The 18,068-nt window shown below is 47.6% G+C and overlaps 1 protein-coding gene across 3 annotated transcripts in view; it reads right to left on the reverse strand.

Moving 5' to 3' along the window:
• mtus1a (microtubule associated tumor suppressor 1a) overlaps positions 1-18,068 on the reverse strand; it is a 62,986-nt gene extending 44,918 nt beyond the window's left edge. Inside the window, exons 1-6 of one of the 3 annotated variants that reach the window (XM_029659393.2) lie at positions 17,790-18,068; positions 6,043-8,530; positions 5,165-5,393; positions 3,340-3,591; positions 1,514-1,618; positions 734-841 (exon numbers count right to left, since the gene is read on the reverse strand). In XM_029659393.2, the coding sequence (XP_029515253.2) occupies positions 734-841; positions 1,514-1,618; positions 3,340-3,591; positions 5,165-5,393; positions 6,043-7,680 (2,332 nt within the window). In that variant the 5' untranslated portion in view covers positions 7,681-8,530; positions 17,790-18,068. Of the gene's footprint in view, positions 1-733; positions 845-1,513; positions 1,619-3,339; positions 3,592-5,164; positions 5,394-6,042; positions 8,531-14,319; positions 14,520-17,789 lie in introns of those variants that run through there. The other 2 variants (XM_029659391.2, XM_029659392.2) reach the window with 2 other exon arrangements.

The following is an 18,068-nucleotide window of genomic DNA, read 5'->3' on the forward strand; positions in this document are numbered from 1 at the left end:
CACTACTGTACGGGGGCTCAGTAAAGTCCCATCATCTCATTTACAGTAGATGCTATGACAGGGGGGATAAACTACATTACATTCTGGAGCTACAATTCATAACGAGAGGTCTGTTACTCCCCCTAGAAACAAAAAGGCCTACTGTCCAACATTCAGAAAGAAGTATTATGCAAATACTAAACAGCTTCAGCTGCCTTGAGTATAAAAGTGTTTTTACATATTCTGATTGTTTTGGGCAATTGAAACCGTTTCAGTAGAACATTATACATTTTATGCAGCCAAAGCATAGATGGCCACAAGCAAAACCACCTCCCACTAGCCACAAAGGACTATGGACATGAACACACAGTTGTATGTTTGTCTGCCAGAGAAACAAAGGGCTTCTCCTGTTAAGAGGCCTCATTATGTGTAACTACGGCAGATTGGCCACAGCTCTCCAGAAAAGGTCCTAGTCCACAAGGACTTTAGTCTAGAATAATGTAGTCAGAACGTAGAACCTCAAACCAGTGCAGTTTCAAACATTCTGGAGGTCAAGCCAAACAGCTTTTCTCGCAGACAAACTGCCAATCAAACAAACTGCCAATCAAACAAACTGCCAATCATATCTGGATATGATCATTGACCACATAAAAACAGAATATCTACATCTCAGATGGGCTTATTGAGTTGGGAAGTTAAACTCTTTTACAACAGAAAGTGTCAACACTGTAGGTAACTAAAACAACCATCTCACCAGGTAATACAGCGGCAGGGCGAAGAAGTCTTGATGAAGCAGTTCTTTTCATAGGACTGGCTCTGGACCTCGAGGGCACCCGATTGGTCGACTCTGTAGTTTTGCATCCTGCTGTGAATAATAAAATGTTCAGATGAGGCTCGGGGTTTGAGTGGATCTGAACCATCACTGTGCCCTGGCTATGAAGGGACTGAGAACTGCTGCATCAAAGCTAGTTCTGCCTGCTGAATGACATTTAAAAGGCTGAGGCCTCATACAGGACAGGGGACAGGGGCTACTGATGGGAACTTAGCTAAACACATTTAAAAGGTGTTTGAGCAGTACACATCTTATCAGGCACCTGGATAAGATCCATGTTCAATCTAATAAAACTCTACATACGTTTGATTTAACAGTGTTCATCAGCACCCTGTTGATGTATATAAACAAAAGCTTCAAGTCAGCATTTTGGTTCTCTAATCTATTTCCTAATCACCCAAATTTAGCTTCCCAGGCATTTGATAGCAGATGTTGTGAATCTAGAGAGGCTCCATCTAATTTGCGCTGCATTATGGGATTTTAGGTGATACACAAAACAGACTAACAACTAATCTGACTAGAATTTGGGAGATTGAGGGTAAAAAACAAGTAAAAAACAAACCGAGGAGAACAACAAAAAAAAGAACCTTCAGGAAGGAAACAAAACTAAATCTTGGGGGAAAACAGCCAATAGAAGAGTTGTTAGTCACTCGTTGGTTTTATGGATAACTACAGTATGTCTGTATGAGACTCCCATCTTACCAGGTCCTATGTTACTCCCTGGGTGTGAGAGGAGTCTAGCTTTTAACACTGGGGTCTTGCATGAGGCTGGTCTTCCCACAGACACCTGAGCTGCTCCTGCAGAAACTGTAGGGCAGATAACACAGTCAAATAGTTAAGACATACTTCCTCAGTATTCAGACACTCGACATCTAAACTTGATGTGATTTACCGTCTTAGGAATGGAACATTTAAATGTAATTTCTATCATTTACAAATGTAGGTACCATACTTCAGAATTCTATAAAACAACTCCACCTTATTTACAACAACAGAAGAGTACAGAGTGTACTAAAGAGATGGGCCATGGACTGAGAATGGATAATCATTTAATAGAATTATTCCAGGGCTCTAGAAAACAAAGCCAATGCAGACAAGACAATCAATTCTAAATCTGGTCTGACTTACTCTTCCATAGCCGTATTCTGGTCTTCCCGTTAAAAGCGGCTAACAAAGGGATGATACAGAAGCGATAGGATCCAATGAGCAGACATGTCAGCAGAGTGAGGTCACAGTGGGAGCCTGCAGCACTGCCTTGTGGGATCAATGAGGAATTGGTGAAAACCTGAGTAGAAAATTCAGTCCAAGTGCAGCTCCGCAGTCCCCCGTAACCAGACATTGGGAAGATGGAAAGATCGCAAACCCAAAACCAGAACGCAACAGAAATGTCTAAATATTCCACCGTGGTATTTCTGTGGTGTTGCACTCTTCCCCCTTTAGGCATCACTGTGACTGAACTACAGTGGAACAGACCCAGTCTCCTAGACAACCATGTGTGGGGGGACCCCAGTCTGGAAAATTGCTTAGCCAATCAGGTCACAGTATGCTGAAGATGCTGAAAGGGAAAAGGCCCATTGTCTAACAGGGCTAGCTCCCTCTCCCCCTCCCTCCCACTGTACAGCTCAAAAGTCAGACATTCCAAGTCATGCTTGTTAAGACACAATCAATGTTCTTATTAGAACCAATTTATTTCATTCATTTGACTGTGTAGGATTCATTATCCTTACAGACTAGCTCTGATGTTCATTTCAGACTTCTCAGAGGGTTTGAGCAGGACCATCGTCTAAGAACATAACTCAAAAATAATACCCATCCGAAAAAGGACATACCATTCTCAGACACTGCTGAACCTACTGAGGTGTATTGTAGACTTTCCTTTGCAGTATGTGATTTCATATAGAAACAAATCACAGGAACAATCACAGGATGAAAAATATGGGTCTCCAGCAGGCTGATGTGAAGGCTTAAAGCCACGGAGATGTACGTTTTAGCACAGCCCAGTCAGTAGCCTCTTAATATGGGTCACCAGCAGGCTGATGTGAAGGCTTAAAGCCACGGAGATGTACGTTTTAGCACAGCCCAGTCAGTAGCCTCTTAATGTGGGTCTCCAGCAGGCTGATGTAAAGGCTTAAAGGCACGGAGATGTACGTTTTAGAACAGCCCAGTCAGTAGCCTCTTAATGTGGGTCACCAGCAGGCTGATGTAAAGGCTTAAAGGCACGGAGATGTACGTTTTAGCACAGCCCAGTCAGTAGCCTCTTAATGTGGGTCACCACGTACAGTCCACTGCTCACCCGCCTCGCCCCACCCTTCCCTGTAACCAGATGTGTCTTTAGAAATCAACCTGACAGAACCAGACGGACCCTGGAGAGCAACAACCTTGATAAAGACTATCCAAGATTCTTGCTGTGAACAAGAATGTGTTCAGTCAATTGACCTCGTAAAATAAGGCTTTTAAAAAAATAGTTATTTTTATTCAACTAGAACAAAACAATATCAGCGTATGATTTCCCTAGTTGAGCTTCTCACCTTGTGCATTTCCTGTGCTGCGACTGTGCTCATTGTGTACACTGGCCTTGGAAGGGATGCTCTTGGGTACACCGTGGGACTTGTAGGGCAGTCTGGAGGAGGAGACCGCAGTAGAGGGCTGGCTGGAGCCCACAGCCAGGGTGTGACCAGAGGCCTGGGGGAGTCTGGAACCAGTCACTGGGGGCTTAGTGCTGCCGCTGGCTGAGGAGGTTCCAACAGGCACTCCCTCATTTGTCTGGGACCTCTGATGACCTATATGACAGATATCAGCATTGAGACACAGAAATCAGAAAAAAAAGGAAAAAAATCCTCCAACATGTTTTCATAAGGCTGCACCACAATACACAAACAACATTTCAACTGAGTGACCCAGTCCTTGTGTTCAGTAGTCCATCTGGTAACTGGTCAGAGATCAGCTGTTATGAGCCATGGTCAAGGCAAATGGCGAGCTGACTTTTGTTCATGCCAGATCAGAGCACTGGTGGAAATATAATAATTGCCCTAAGCAGGTTGTATAGCAGACAGACAGGCTTGGCCTAGCTCCACATCAGGCCTGTTACACCACCCAATACCCATCTGATGGAGTTACATAAGCAGCTTACATGAATGACTGGTGTCAAATAAGAGCACAAAGCTGAGAGACAAATTGTGTGGAACCTATCCTCATGGTTACTCATTTTTCTGCACCTTTACCATAAACAGCACCAGGTGTCCCTTTACCACATACAAAGCAGAGCCTGAAACACCACTACAGATCTACTAGGATTCTGTAAGGGAGTTGGTTTCACAGACATTGTGTTCTGTGGCTTTCACAGCAGCGCTGAGCTTTAAAACCCTCCCTTTCCTTCCTCTGCTTGTTCTAGTAGCACAGCTGGCTTCCCATCAGAGGGTGAATCCCACCTCTTTCCTCTTTCCCTGGGACTGTCCCTACCCTCTCCCTTCATGCTGCTCATAGGAGCGGTAGAGGTAGAGTGATGGGGGTGGGGTGTTTATCTCTGTGTCCTGAGCTGAGCAGGGGAGCTACGTGACATCTGTATCCATGTTATTCCTGTGGCGTCAAGGCACAAGCTCTGGTCATCAGCAACAGGAAAGGTTGCCCTCTCATGGTGAGATTGTGCACTGCAACCTGGCTGACTACCACTGAAGCATGACCATTTAGAGGAGTCTTGAAGATTGAACAAGGCACTTTACAGTTGCAGTAAAGTCAGCCACTGTATCATAGATAATGAGGGTATTTAGAATCCATTTGCCTCCTAAACTAAAGGACAGGTAGCAATGCTAGGGTGGACGTGTTGGGCAATGAGACTGATGACTACATGATGTGAGGGCTACTAGGATGACACCTTTGAATCAGATGTATCACTAGTGAAACTGACCACTTAAAACACATCATGGAATCATCTGTACGAGCGGAGTCCATACAACAGAAACACCGAGCAGATGCAGAATATTAGACTTCTAGGGTAAAGCATCAGTTACACAAAGGTCAGTCCTCTGGTGCTTATACACACTGCTAGACATACAGACCTGACTAAACGATAACAGGATAGCTCACTGTTTACATTACAGAGGAAATGCCTAGGAAATCATTAGGCCGGTGCTTATTCAAAGGCAGGCAGTCTGGATTATAAAAAAAGGTATTCACTCTGTACCGCAGCCAATGTTTACACTATCCCCTGGATGAGATTTGTCACTTTTACTCTGTGTGAGAGAGATCAAAGCACAACCGCAAAAGCTCAGTGTCAATCTAGTCTTACAGAACTCTCACAGAGCAGCAAAGGTTTTACACATTGTATTAACTCTGTCTGTTGGAGAATGCTCTTACCTGCTGTGGTGCTCTGTTTGGCCCGTGGCGAACACATCCCACTAGAGGCACTGCTGCAGACATCTCTTCCCTGCCTCTGCCTAGATCCTGGAGGGAGAGCCTGAGGGGCTGAGGCTGGGGCTCCTCTGGCTCTGTTGAGGGATGGCCGTGCTCCAAGTCTACTCTTAAACCTGTCACAGGCAGCTCCTACTGCTGCCGTTGCTCCCATCGCAGTCTTAGAGGAGGCCGTCTGCAACAAGAGCAACCCGTCACTCCCAGAGTCCCACTCAACAGGCCCAGACAGCGCGTTCCCGCTCCTCACACAATCTAGTACACCGTGGGGACATAAACGGAGACCCTGGGAAGTAATAAAAACTATTTGCAGGCAACAGAACCAAGCTGCTAGTGTAGTTTATACCCCCTGGGATTCAGGCCATTCCCAGCCACCTCTCTCGCTCCCCGTTTTCCCCCTCTAAAAACACTCACCGAGCACATGGCGTGTGTTAGACTCGAGCTGAGCAGCAGTCTTGCCTCTTCTCTCCGAGGGATAATTAAAACAGATTTAAAGTACTAGAGTTCCATGTAAAAAGCCTGCCTTTTTAGATGAAAACTCCTCAATGAGGCCTTGGAAAACCTGGATGTCTGTGGTCTACTTAATAATAATATCCCAGATCTGCCTAATGAAGAAAAACAATCACATTCAAAACGATCACATGGACCTTTACAAGTCCCATTCATCTACAATGTAGGAAGATTCAACACAGCAGTGGATTATATTCTGCGGCTATTTGAATGAATAGTGTATTTTCTGCACATTTCATCATACTTGGATGATTAAACAGGCCAAAAGGATTTATTCTATGTTATGTTTAGGGCACAAGTCATTTGCATTTACTCACCACAAGGCAGGATTTCTTAATCTCCTTGCTGCTTCGCTCTTCTGCTTCCTTCCTGGTCTCAGGCGGTTTGTTGTGGGCACTGCCAGTGCGGTTGTGGCTGGCTGGTCTGGCCTGGCTCTGTCCCAGGTGGATGTAGGCCTTGGGGATGATGAAGCTAGCTGAGCCGCTAGGGGAGGCTCTGGACTCCCTGTGTGGTATAGATGTAGTGGAGGAACTCTCAGACCAGCAGCGGGACCGCCGTGCTGACACTGGTGCCTGATTGGATGGTGAGGAGACAGAGCCAGGTCTCTTCCTCTGTGGCACTTCCTCCTTGTTGCCAGCCTTGCCAGGACTGGCCAGGGCTGGTGCAGGGTCAGCTCGCTGTTCTGTGGAGGGTGACTCTGTGGGAGATGGGAAACAGGTCTGATTTCCAGGCAGCACTCGAGCGGATCCTCCTCCACAGTTAGAAGCCACATGCTCGGCCTCTGAGCTGACCCGACTAGTGGCCTGACTGCTGGGTACTGGTGGGACATTTTCAAATGCAGCAGAGACAGAATCACACAGGGATGCTCGACACTCTGCCTCCTCAGTCAAACTAAGAGCAAGTGGACCAATGTGAGACCCAGCAGCCGAAGAGAGGTCTTGGTCATCTGCCTGGATAAATGTCATTCCATTGAAATCAGGGACTGCATTCTCAGCCACAGCAGCCCTCGGGTGGCCATCTTCCACTGTGGCTGGTTTACTAGGAGTGTTTCTCATTGGAGTGTTCCTGTTCACCTGAGATGGTTTACGACAGGGCTGGTTGACTGGTTTCCCTGGCTTATTCTTTGCGGGTGCAGGGCTTCCCAATGTCAATGGTTGAGCTGGTCTCGACATGATCTTGGGTCTCACTCTGCTGAAATCTGGCTTTGGAAACGTTTTGATTTCTGCTTTGATAATTCTGTTAGCTGGTGATGAGGGAAGCCTGGCGACCAAACAGTGTTTTGGGGATGCGAGCATTGGGGCAGCCCCTCGCTGGTCTATAGCCGTCTGGACCACAGGGCTACCAGTGTGACTTTGTTCCCCAGTGCAGGGGGACTCCGTTAGGGAGGGCAAGTCCAGGGGTTTGTTCCCAGCACACTGCACTGGTGTGGAGGTCTGGGCACGGCCGTCAAGGTCCAGCTCCTCTGAGGCTGGCAGCATGAAGGTCCTGCCCTCGGTGGATCCTCCACTGATATAGGCATCCGAGCTGGCCCGCCTGCTGGGGGCTGGGGAAGCACCTCCACATGCAGCAGACGGGGTTGGCTCACACAGAAAGGTGGCCTGGTGTACACCCTCTGCCTCACAGGGATCCACATCCACAGGAGACCGAGGCAGTGCAAGGCCGTCACCCTCAGGAGGGAGATCCTGGTCATCTGACTGGATAAAGGTTATGCCCCAGCACTGAGGGCCTGGGTTGTCCTTTACTTTGAGGGTGTCAGTGGGTCTGTTCTCCAGGAGCCCGTCACAGACGTCAGGCAGGGTGGTGGTGGTGGACAATGACAGCAGGCCATGGCCCAGGTCAGCAGGCAGGGCAGGGGAGCCATGGGCAGAGGAACTGGTGGACAGCTCCACCAGAGACAGAGACACAGTGAGAGTGTCAGCCTCCTCCAGACAGAAGCTGTTCCACCTCATCGCCATCTCTCCTGAGCCGATGGAGCAGTTGTTCTCACTGGAGCCACGGAGCGACACAGAGCTGGAGCTCTCTTCCCCCTCAGGAGAGGCCAATTCAGAAGAGGCAGCAACACTCCTGTCACCAGACGATGTAGTACTCCCCCAGTCACTCTGGTTGTCACCATGGTGCCCCTGCAGGCTGGTGATCACCAGAGTGATATTCCCGTTCCAGTTGTCCAGGCTGGTGTTGACACAGCTGGAGACAGATGTTTGGACGGGTTCCAAAATATCCCCTCACCAGGTACAGTCACTGCAGGTGAGAGGACAGTGCAGGCGCTATTCTCTGGAAATGTGATGAGGTCGAGGGAGCTATTCTCTGGAGGTGAGCCAAGTTTGAGGTTACCGTTTATTGGTGTGTTAGTGAAATTGAGGTGGTCTGTGTGGTGGTTGGCCGGGGACAGGGAGCCCTCAATCAGGCAACACTCCATGTCAGGGGCACTGGAGGAGTCTCTATCACTCAGGCTCCTCAGAGAGTCCAAGGAGGGGGTCCCGAGACAGGCCACTGAGTTACCGTTACTGTCCCCGGGCCCTGAGGAGAGGGCCAGCTGCGTGGGTCTACACTTTGTCATCTTCACACTGGACATGTTGGCAGGCTTTTGTTATGTTTTAGCACAGCTATGTTTGAGTTTACTGCATACCCAATGATTTATGTCAAGTTTAGTTTTCAAAGCACCTCAAAATGAATAGCCATTTACTTCCATGGGATTCAAATGACTTGATTGGGCAGCAACTATTTTTTTAAATATGGCATACAGCTACAACTATGCCTTCACCGTTGCTCCAGGACAATGTCTGAGAATCACCATCAGGAACAGATCTGTACAAGTAAAAGGGATAAAATGGTGAGACGGCTTATGGAGTCAAAGGGGAATATCCTACAGGACTATGTGATAAAATACACCAAGCAAATTGAACTTTGCATAAACCTAATATTCTCTGTACTTGTGTAATGGTCTGATTTCCGTAAAAATTACAGATGTCGTCAAATGCCAACAGATGACATTTTTTGGGCTGACGGCTCTGAAAACATTAAAAGAAAACAGATATCCCTGGACTAAACACCACACACAGCACATTGGTGACAGATAGAAGTGGCGTTGTTAAAAGGCTTTACTTTACAGGACTATAAGCCTGACATGAACATACCACACACACCCATCATTGTATTGAACTAACGGGAAAAAAACTAATTCTCATCAGGGGAAACTGGCATTATTCAACCACTGACTGTGTTGGCCCCCATGTTTCCTAGCCAATTCAGTGTACTGCATTAGAAGTAATACTGATACTCTGATACGACTGAATTGGACTTAAGAAACGGTCATAAAATGTAAGCGTATAGCCCAACTGTCTGAAGTGTCGCCGGTAACGCCGACGCCGGACATCAACTGTCTGAAGTGTCGCCGGTAACGCCGACGCCGGACATCAACTGTCTGAAGTGTCGATGGTAACGCCGACGCCGGACATCAACTGTCTGAAGTGTCCATGGTAACGCCGACGCCGGACGTCAACTGTCTGAAGTGTCCATGGTAACGCCGACGCCGGACGTCAACTGTCTGAAGTGTCGATGGTAACGCCGACACCGGACATCAACTGTCTGAAGTGTCGATGGTAACGCCGACACCGGACATCAACTGTCTGAAGTGTCGATGGTAACGCCGACACTGGACATCATGGCAGTGACACTCCATTTTATTACCATAGTATTTTATTTTTTAGAAGTATACAGAATGGTGTCGTCTGAGGTGAATCAGGGAATCGCCCGCAGCAAGAGCATTGATATATACAGAGAAAAGAGTCGGCCCGAGAACTGAACCCTGTGGCACCCCCATAGAGACTGCCAGAGGACCGGACAACATGCCCTCCGATTTGACACAATTATAACAATACCCTTTGACCAAAATAACTGATAGACCCCAGCATGAGTCCACATTAGGGTTATAACAACCCCCCCGATGCCTGAGGCGTGAGAGCCGCGTGGCCAGTGGGGAATGATGCATGCACAGTCACAACCCTAATGTGGACCCATGCTGGGGTTGATGTTGGGGAAACCAGCTCAGATGGGTTTGACACCATAACCACTAAACATCAAATCTAAACAGGCCTGTTGTGTTTGTTTTAGCTCACTGGACTGGTAAGCCTCCAGTCCTAGCCCCTTCGTAGTGGTACTGCCCGCCCAGGAACATATCAATTCACCAACACTGTAAAGTTCCTGACCCAAGGTAAATAAATAAAAGCAAGACTTTGGACATTTACAAGTAGTAAAAAGGGCTGCTTTGTGCAGTAGTTCACAGTCTGCTCCATTTACAATCAAGGGGTGTGTCCCTAATGGCAGCCTATTCCCTACATAATGGACTGCTTTTGACCAGAATCTTACTGTACGTGCCCTGGTCAAAAGTAGTGCACTATTAAGGGAATAGGGTACCATTTGGGACACCATCCACAATCAGTGATATCCTTGGGGATAGGGGATTTCAACATAAATCTAGATTGTTGGAAGAAAAGTTGTGCTGTGGCACTCCTGTCATGTTCAATAAGAGAGGGAAGGGATGGAGGGAGGAGGAAGGGGAAACAAGGCCAAGCTACTTTCCCAGGAGGAACATCCAGAAAAGGGGAGAATAAAGTTATGGTATAATTAATTATAATTCTCTGTGGCAACAGTAAATGTACAGCATCTGGTGTTCCTCAGTTGTCAAAGGCCATGAGAGTAGATTGGGGGTGGGGGAGATAGACACCCGGAGTAGATTGGGGGATAATAGACACACGGAACAGATGGGGGATAATAGACACCTGGAGTAGAGGGGCTGGGGGATAATAGACACCTGGCGTAGAGGGGGATAATAGACACCTGGAGTAGAGGGGCAGGGGGATAATAGACACCTGGCGTAGAGGGGGATAATAGACACCTGGAGTAGAGGGGGATAATAGACACCTGGAGTAGAGGGGGATAATAGACACCTGGCGTAGAGGGGGATAATAGACACACGGAACAGATGGGGGATAATAGACACCTGGAGTAGAGGGGCTGGGGGATAATAGACACCTGGCGTAGAGGGGGATAATAGACACCTGGAGTAGAGGGGGATAATAGACACCTGGAGTAGAGGGGGATAATAGACACCTGGCGTAGAGGGGGATAATAGACACCTGGTGTAGAGGGGGATTATAGACACCTGGAGTAGAGGGGGATAATAGACACCTGGCATAGCGGGGCAGGGGGGATAATAGACACCTGGCGGGGCAGGGGGGATAATAGACACCTGGCGTAGAGGGGGATAATAGACACCTGGAGTAGAGGGGGATAATAGACACCTGGAGTAGAGGGGGATAATAGACACCTGGAGTAGAGGGGGATAATAGACACCTGGAGTAGAGGGGGATAATAGACACCTGGCGTAGCGGGGGATAATAGACACCTGGCGTAGAGGGGGATAATAGACACCTGGAGTAGAGGGGGATAATAGACACCTGGAGTAGAGGGGGATAATAGACACCTGGAGCAGAGGGGGATAATAGACACCTGGAGCAGAGGGGGATAATAGACACCTGGAGCAGAGGGGGATAATAGACACCTGGAGCAGAGGGGGATAATAGACACCTGGAGCAGAGGGGGATAATAGACACCTGGAGCAGAGGGGGATAATAGACACCTGGAGTAGAGGGGGATAATAGACACCTGGAGTAGAGGGGGATAATAGACACCTGGAGTAGAGGGGGATAATAGACACCTGGAGCAGAGGGGGATAATAGACACCTGGAGTAGAGGGGGATAATAGACACCTGGAGTAGAGGGGGATAATAGACACCTGGAGTAGAGGGGGATAATAGACACCTGGAGTAGAGGGGGATAATAGACACCTGGAGTAGAGGGGCAGGGGGATAATAGACACCTGGCGTAGAGGGGGATAATAGACACCTGGAGTAGAGGGGGATAATAGACACCTGGAGTAGAGGGGGATAATAGACACCCTGGCGTAGCGGGGCAGGGGGATAATAGACACCTGGCGTAGAGGGGGATAATAGACACCTGGAGTAGAGGGGGATAATAGACACCTGGAGTAGAGGGGGATAATAGAAACCTGGAGTAGATGGGGATAGATACCTGGAGCAGAGGGGGATAATAGACACCTGGAGCAGAGGGGGATAATAGACACCTGGAGCAGAGGGGGGTAATAGACACCTGGAGCAGAGGGGGGTAATAGACACCTGGAGCAGAGGGGGTAATAGACACCTGGAGTAGAGGGGGATAATAGACACCTGGAGTGGAGGGGGATAATAGACACCTGGAGTAGAGGGGGATAATAGACACCTGGAGTAGAGGGGGATAATAGACACCTGGAGTAGAGGGGCTGGGGGATAATAGACACTTGGAGTAGAGGGGCTGGGGGATAATAGACCCTTGGAGTAGAGGGGCTGGGGGATAATAGACACCTGGAGTAGAGGGGCTGGGGGATAATAGACACCTGGAGTAGAGGGGCTGGGAGGATAATAGACACCTGGAGTAGAGGGGCTGGGGGATAATAGACACCTGGAGTAGAGGGGGATAATAGACACCTGGAGTAGAGGGGGATAATAGACACCTGGAGTAGAGGGGGATAATAGACACCTGGAGTCGAGGGGGATAATAGACACCTGGAGTCGAGGGGGATAATAGACACCTGGAGTCGAGGGGGATAATAGACACCTGGAGTCGAGGGGGATAATAGACACCTGGAGTCGAGGGGGATAATAGACACCTGGAGTAGAGGGGGATAATAGACACCTGGAGTAGAGGGGGATAATAGACACCTGGAGTAGAGGGGGATAATAGACACCTGGAGTAGAGGGGGATAATAGACACCTGGAGTAGAGGGGGATAATAGACACCTGGAGTAGAGGGGGATAATAGACACCTGGAGTAGAGGGGCTGGGGGATAGACACCTGGAGTAGAGGGGGATAATAGACACCTGGCGTAGAGGGGGAGGGGGATAATAGACACCTGGAGTAGAGGGGCTGGGGGTATAATAGACACCTGGAGTAGAGGGGGATAATAGACACCTGGAGTAGAGGGGGATAATAGACACCTGGAGTAGAGGGGCTGGGGGGATAATAGACACCTGGAGTAGAGGGGCAGGGGGATAATAGACACCTGGAGTAGATGTCAGATAGCTCCAGAGTTATATCTGGAGGCTGGGATGCTTCCTTTCTATAACTAAATCATAAGGCTTGACTACAATTACATCAGTGGTTTCGGTCATGGAGAAGCCATGACTAACATGCTGATCATTGTAATCACACAGCCACCTTTCTACCAAGGAAGACTGTCTACATCCCAAATGGCAGCCTACTTTTAACAATGGCCCATAGGACTCTGGTCAAAAGTAGTGCACTATATAGGGAATAGGGTGCCATTTGGGACATATTGGTTATGTTGGCATAGTGGCTTGTGTGGGGTTCAGGACCTTCTCACAAAAAACCCTATAACCACCAAGATATTCATTATCAGTGATACCGGCTAAATATTTTGATTTCGCCAAGAAACAAACCATAATTAAATGTAATCATACGTTGTGCTTCAAAAGATACTGGCACACAATTGCAGGAATTGCAAAGTGGGGAAAAAAACCTTGATGTCAAATTCCAATTGCTAAGTATTGTAATTTTCCTCACTAAAGAAAGAGTCTTGTCTCCTGATTGAGACAGATCTGAACAAAAGGAATACAATTACAACACAGTGGCATTGTAAAGTCACAGCCATTCCTCTGAAATTCTTAGGTTGTATGTTCAGCTCATATTGTCAATCTATCAAACCGTGTTTGATATATCTGATTCATTTATCACCACCCACTTTAGTTACTGACGGTTATCTGCACCTGTGGCTTGCTCTGTCATGCACAATATATTGTAGATTTAACTGTCATTTCTCAAATTTTGTCACAGGAAATTATTTTATTAATCAAGGCATTTTCATTGATAGGGTTCAATAGTCCAGAACTGAATGCAATGTTTGCTATTAAGGCTGAGCAACAACACACCTCTCTGTGACAGAATGAAAGGTTTCCTAGGGAACAGGCAGAATAGAGTGCTTAGTCATTTCCAGACTTCTCAAGCCAACACCAGCCACTTAAAGACGTACAGACAGCAAGACTAATGCAGGAGAGATATAAAAATCTGTACATTGGACCTTGGCAAGCGTTTTCATTTGGGAGATTGCTTTTATACCGGTAATCACTCACTCCAGGGATTTAAAGAGTAGGAAACTTTGGCTTGGTCTTAGTGCTAGTGTTTTATGTAAAGTACAACAGCAGACCAACCTGATATTAACCATGGCTCCACTATGTTTATGGAATAATCCAACCACCAGACCTGGGAGAAATATGGCACAAAGCCACATATAGGAAAGAAACACTATGCACGACAGCAACACTTAATGACAAAAACTAAAACTTGCTAAAACTAGCTGTCCACTAATAAAGGAAAACAAATCTTAGACTGAAATAATGTAATACTATACAAGATGGAGCACATCATGATCATCCATTGATATGCAATCTACTGACAAATACAGTATACTCCTCTGAGACGCATTCATTAACAAAATCATTGATGAGAAAAAGCAGCCTTACCAGTCAGTTGGTGTTGTTGTGTATCCGTATCAAGCCACAGATCTCTCAGTTTACCCAGGTCCCTCTCTGAGACAATCCCATTAGTGCTTCCCACAGCACTAAAACCAACCAGTAGCCTTATGTACACCTCCTGTGGCTAGCACTAGCATTAACACTGCTGGGATGACAGCTCCCTTTACACAAACAGTACACACCCCCTCACGGCACTCAAACTCAGCCGTGCATCAGTAACACAGCGAAAGAGAGGGACTTCTCTGAGCTGCAAGCAGAATAGTCTGGTTTTATCCCCCCCTCCTCCCTGTAGGAATGTGACTTAGTCCAACAGTAGCAGCCTCTGTCAGTCAGGCCCCTGGACAGTACAACGTGCCTGTGCATGCGGCAGAAGGCAACTCAAGGTCCAGCTCATGTGGTGCTCCACTACTAAGTTTACAAAGGGGGGGGCAAGAGAGAGATGTCGAGCAAATTACTGGGGGGGGCAAGGCCCAGCAGTCCGAATCAGCATTCACTGTTGCTAAGCAGCCAAAGTGTCTATTTCATGGGGGAATGTATCAGACAGCTTTTTGGCAAATGGGGGAGAAATGAAAGGGGGTGTGGGAGTGGGATGAGGGGCCTAGGTTCCAGACAAAGCCAGACCATTCCTACATACACATACTCACAAACTATTACCATACATTGGATTAACATATGTTAGTTTGAGCAAAACAGCACAAATATGCAGGGATGTCAGTCCAGGCCTAGAGTGATAGTGGACTGTACTCCTGGACCTTCATCATACCCCTAGGCCTAGTAAACACTGGCGATGTCATCTCAGAGTGCATGATCTGCTGGGTTAAGAGCCCTACAGTTGACTATGCCTTCCATTACAACATAGGGCCTAGGTCTGAACCCTACTGACCAGCGCCATTTCTGCTTAATCCATAATGGTCCTTAAACATGGCCTGAGGAACCATAATCTCGGTAAGCAACGACACGCAACCCGAGCCACCAGCATGGAAGAGCTCCCGTCCCAAACTATTTCCAAAAGGTATTACAAAATATGCTTACCTGAAGTTACATTCAATAATGTCCCAGGGGACAGTTTAGTGTTTTTGTTGTAGAGTTCTATTATGGAACAACTTTTCCTGTAATTTGTTCCCAACATCAGCCTGGAGACATTGACAGAAGAGTGTGTACCTGAGCTTCTAAGTTTGTAGCTGTGAGCCCTGTGAGGCTGGGTTCCAACACAGCCCCAGTCCAGCTCCCTCCCAGACTCCTCCAACATGAACAGTGATTAGGTCTGGATGAGCTGAGCACAGTCAGCCACACACTTAGGAGAGCCTGGATGAAATGTAATTTTGCAGATCATTGTTACAATCTGAAATAGCAGGGTATGAAACACTATCCCACCGACTCAGTCATAGGACCTCTAAAAACATCTGATATACATCTGATACTTCCTGGAAAATTGCCCTGGGAAGAAAACTTCTAAAATAATTATTTCAAAATTAATGCCCCATTATCTTCGGCTCTCAGTGTGACCAAGCCTTGTGAGCAGATAGACCTGAAGATGGAACACACAAGCTTTGTCTTCGTGAAACATAACAACTAGCTAGGCTAACCAGTGAATGTGCTTCATTGTGCCCCGTGCATGCAGTGTCAGATGCTACAAGACTGTGGCATAGGATAGATTTCCTGTAAATCAGGGATGTGATAACAGAAAAACTGTTCAAATGCCAATGATGATGAATTCTGACCATAGCAGGTGGATATGAGACAAGTGGCACCTTACTGGAGTTAATCAAGTAAATCTAGTCAGTGAAGGTTTACACCTGTTCTACACACTATGAACTGGAGCAGAGGTCAAACAATGCCATCACAGCGGTGGCATCCCAATCATATTTCCTTTCTCCCGAAGTGTGCACTTGTTCTCTTCCTTCATGGATTTGAAGGGAAATTACAGGTACCCAGCCTGCTCTGCATCCTAATGCCCCAGGCACCCAGCCTGCTCTGCATCCTAATCCCCCAGGAACCCAGCCTGCTCTGCATCCTAATCCCCCAGGCACCCAGCCTGCTCTGCATCCTAATCCCCCAGGCACCCAGCCTGCTCTGCATCCTAATCCCCAGGCACCCAGCCTGCTCTGCATCCTAATCCCCCAGGAACCCAGCCTGCTCTGCATCCTAATCCCCCAGGCACCCAGCCTGCTCTGCATCCTAATCCCCCAGGCACCCAGCCTGCTCTGCATCCTAATCCCCCAGGCACCCAGCCTGCTCTGCATCCTAATCCCCCCAGGCACCCAGCCTGCTCTGCATCCTAATCCCCCCCAGGCTCCCAGCCTGCTCTGCATCCTAATCCCCCAGGCACCCAGCCTGCTCTGCATGCTAATCCCCCCAGGCACCCAGCCTGCTCTGCATCCTAATCCCCCAGGCACCCAGCCTGCTCTGCATCCTAATCCCCCCAGGCACCCAGCCTGCTCTGCATCCTAATCACCCAGGCACCCAGCATGCTCTGCATCCTAATCCCCCAGGCACCCAGCACGCTCTGCTACTCTGCCCTGGCCCTCCATGTGGGACTGGGGCTGCCAGGCCAGCATCACACAGAGACAAGGCTATGAGTAGACACCCTGGTTGTGTTCAAAATGGCACCATATTCGCTACATATATGGAAATAGGGTGCAATTTGGGACGGCGCCCCAAAGCCCATTGCTTAAACTGGGCCACAGGCAGGCGACAACAGGGCACCAGGTCAACCTTTGGGATTCCATTCTACATGCCATGGCAAAGCGACAGCCAACCAGGGTCCTTGTCATGGTCTATGGATAACAGAGGACAAAGACACACCATTGTGTCTAGTTAGAGACAGTTACATAAATAAGGTGGCTTACTGTGCACAAAAGCCTTTGAGGTATTGCATGGCAATGTAAATCAAGAAACCTTCTCTGATAAGCTGTTTGCTTGCACTGGTCAGCGCAAAGAGGCAATACTCAAAGAGAACTTACACACAGACTAAGATGCAATGCATACTAGTTTGGTTGGCATTTCACATTTGATTATAGAATGCAACAATAGTTGAGACAGCGATACATGTTAAAGTGAGTTTTCCCATATAGATGAGGGTATGAGCATATTGAAGTTCCATTTCCAATCATTTCCTCCAATTCCCCAAAATGGAAAATCTCAATAAAGTACCTCATGTGGATCCAAGAGAAACAGGGTGTTTTAATAGTGAACTAATGAACTGAACATCAGATCAGGTTTGTCAAGAGCAGCTTATGAGCAGCACCAAACAGCCAAGCCAATTGGAATGAGAGCATTACAGAGAAAACAGCCTGAATAGACCCTGGGTGCATTTCTAGTCATTCATTCCTCTCATGAGGTCATATAGCTCCTTAGGCTTTCCGTAACAGGTTTGGAGAAAATGTTAGCCAACCTTAACAGAATACTCCTAACCTGCTGCATAAACTCGCCTAACCTGCTACGAAAAAGTCACTTACGCCGGTAGCTGTATTCCATCTAGTCAAACCGATTAGTGCTGCACTGCCGAGGGCATCCTTCCGGTATACTTTCAATTGGGTAAAACGATTTACTATGCTAGCAAAGGGAACACTGCCACTACCTCGTTTGAGTAGCAAACTGAAGTGAAGAGGACATTTGGCAACTCTTACTTGCAAGTGGAAGTTGATAAAGTTCTTAGTTTACAGAATAAGAAAGTCAAGGAGGGATATATATATTTCAAAATGGCCTCCTGGGTTTAGTGACCGATCACAATGGGA

The sequence above is a fragment of the Oncorhynchus nerka genome, linkage group LG5 (assembly GCF_034236695.1).
Source record: "Oncorhynchus nerka isolate Pitt River linkage group LG5, Oner_Uvic_2.0, whole genome shotgun sequence".
Lineage (NCBI taxonomy): Eukaryota > Metazoa > Chordata > Actinopteri > Salmoniformes > Salmonidae > Oncorhynchus > Oncorhynchus nerka.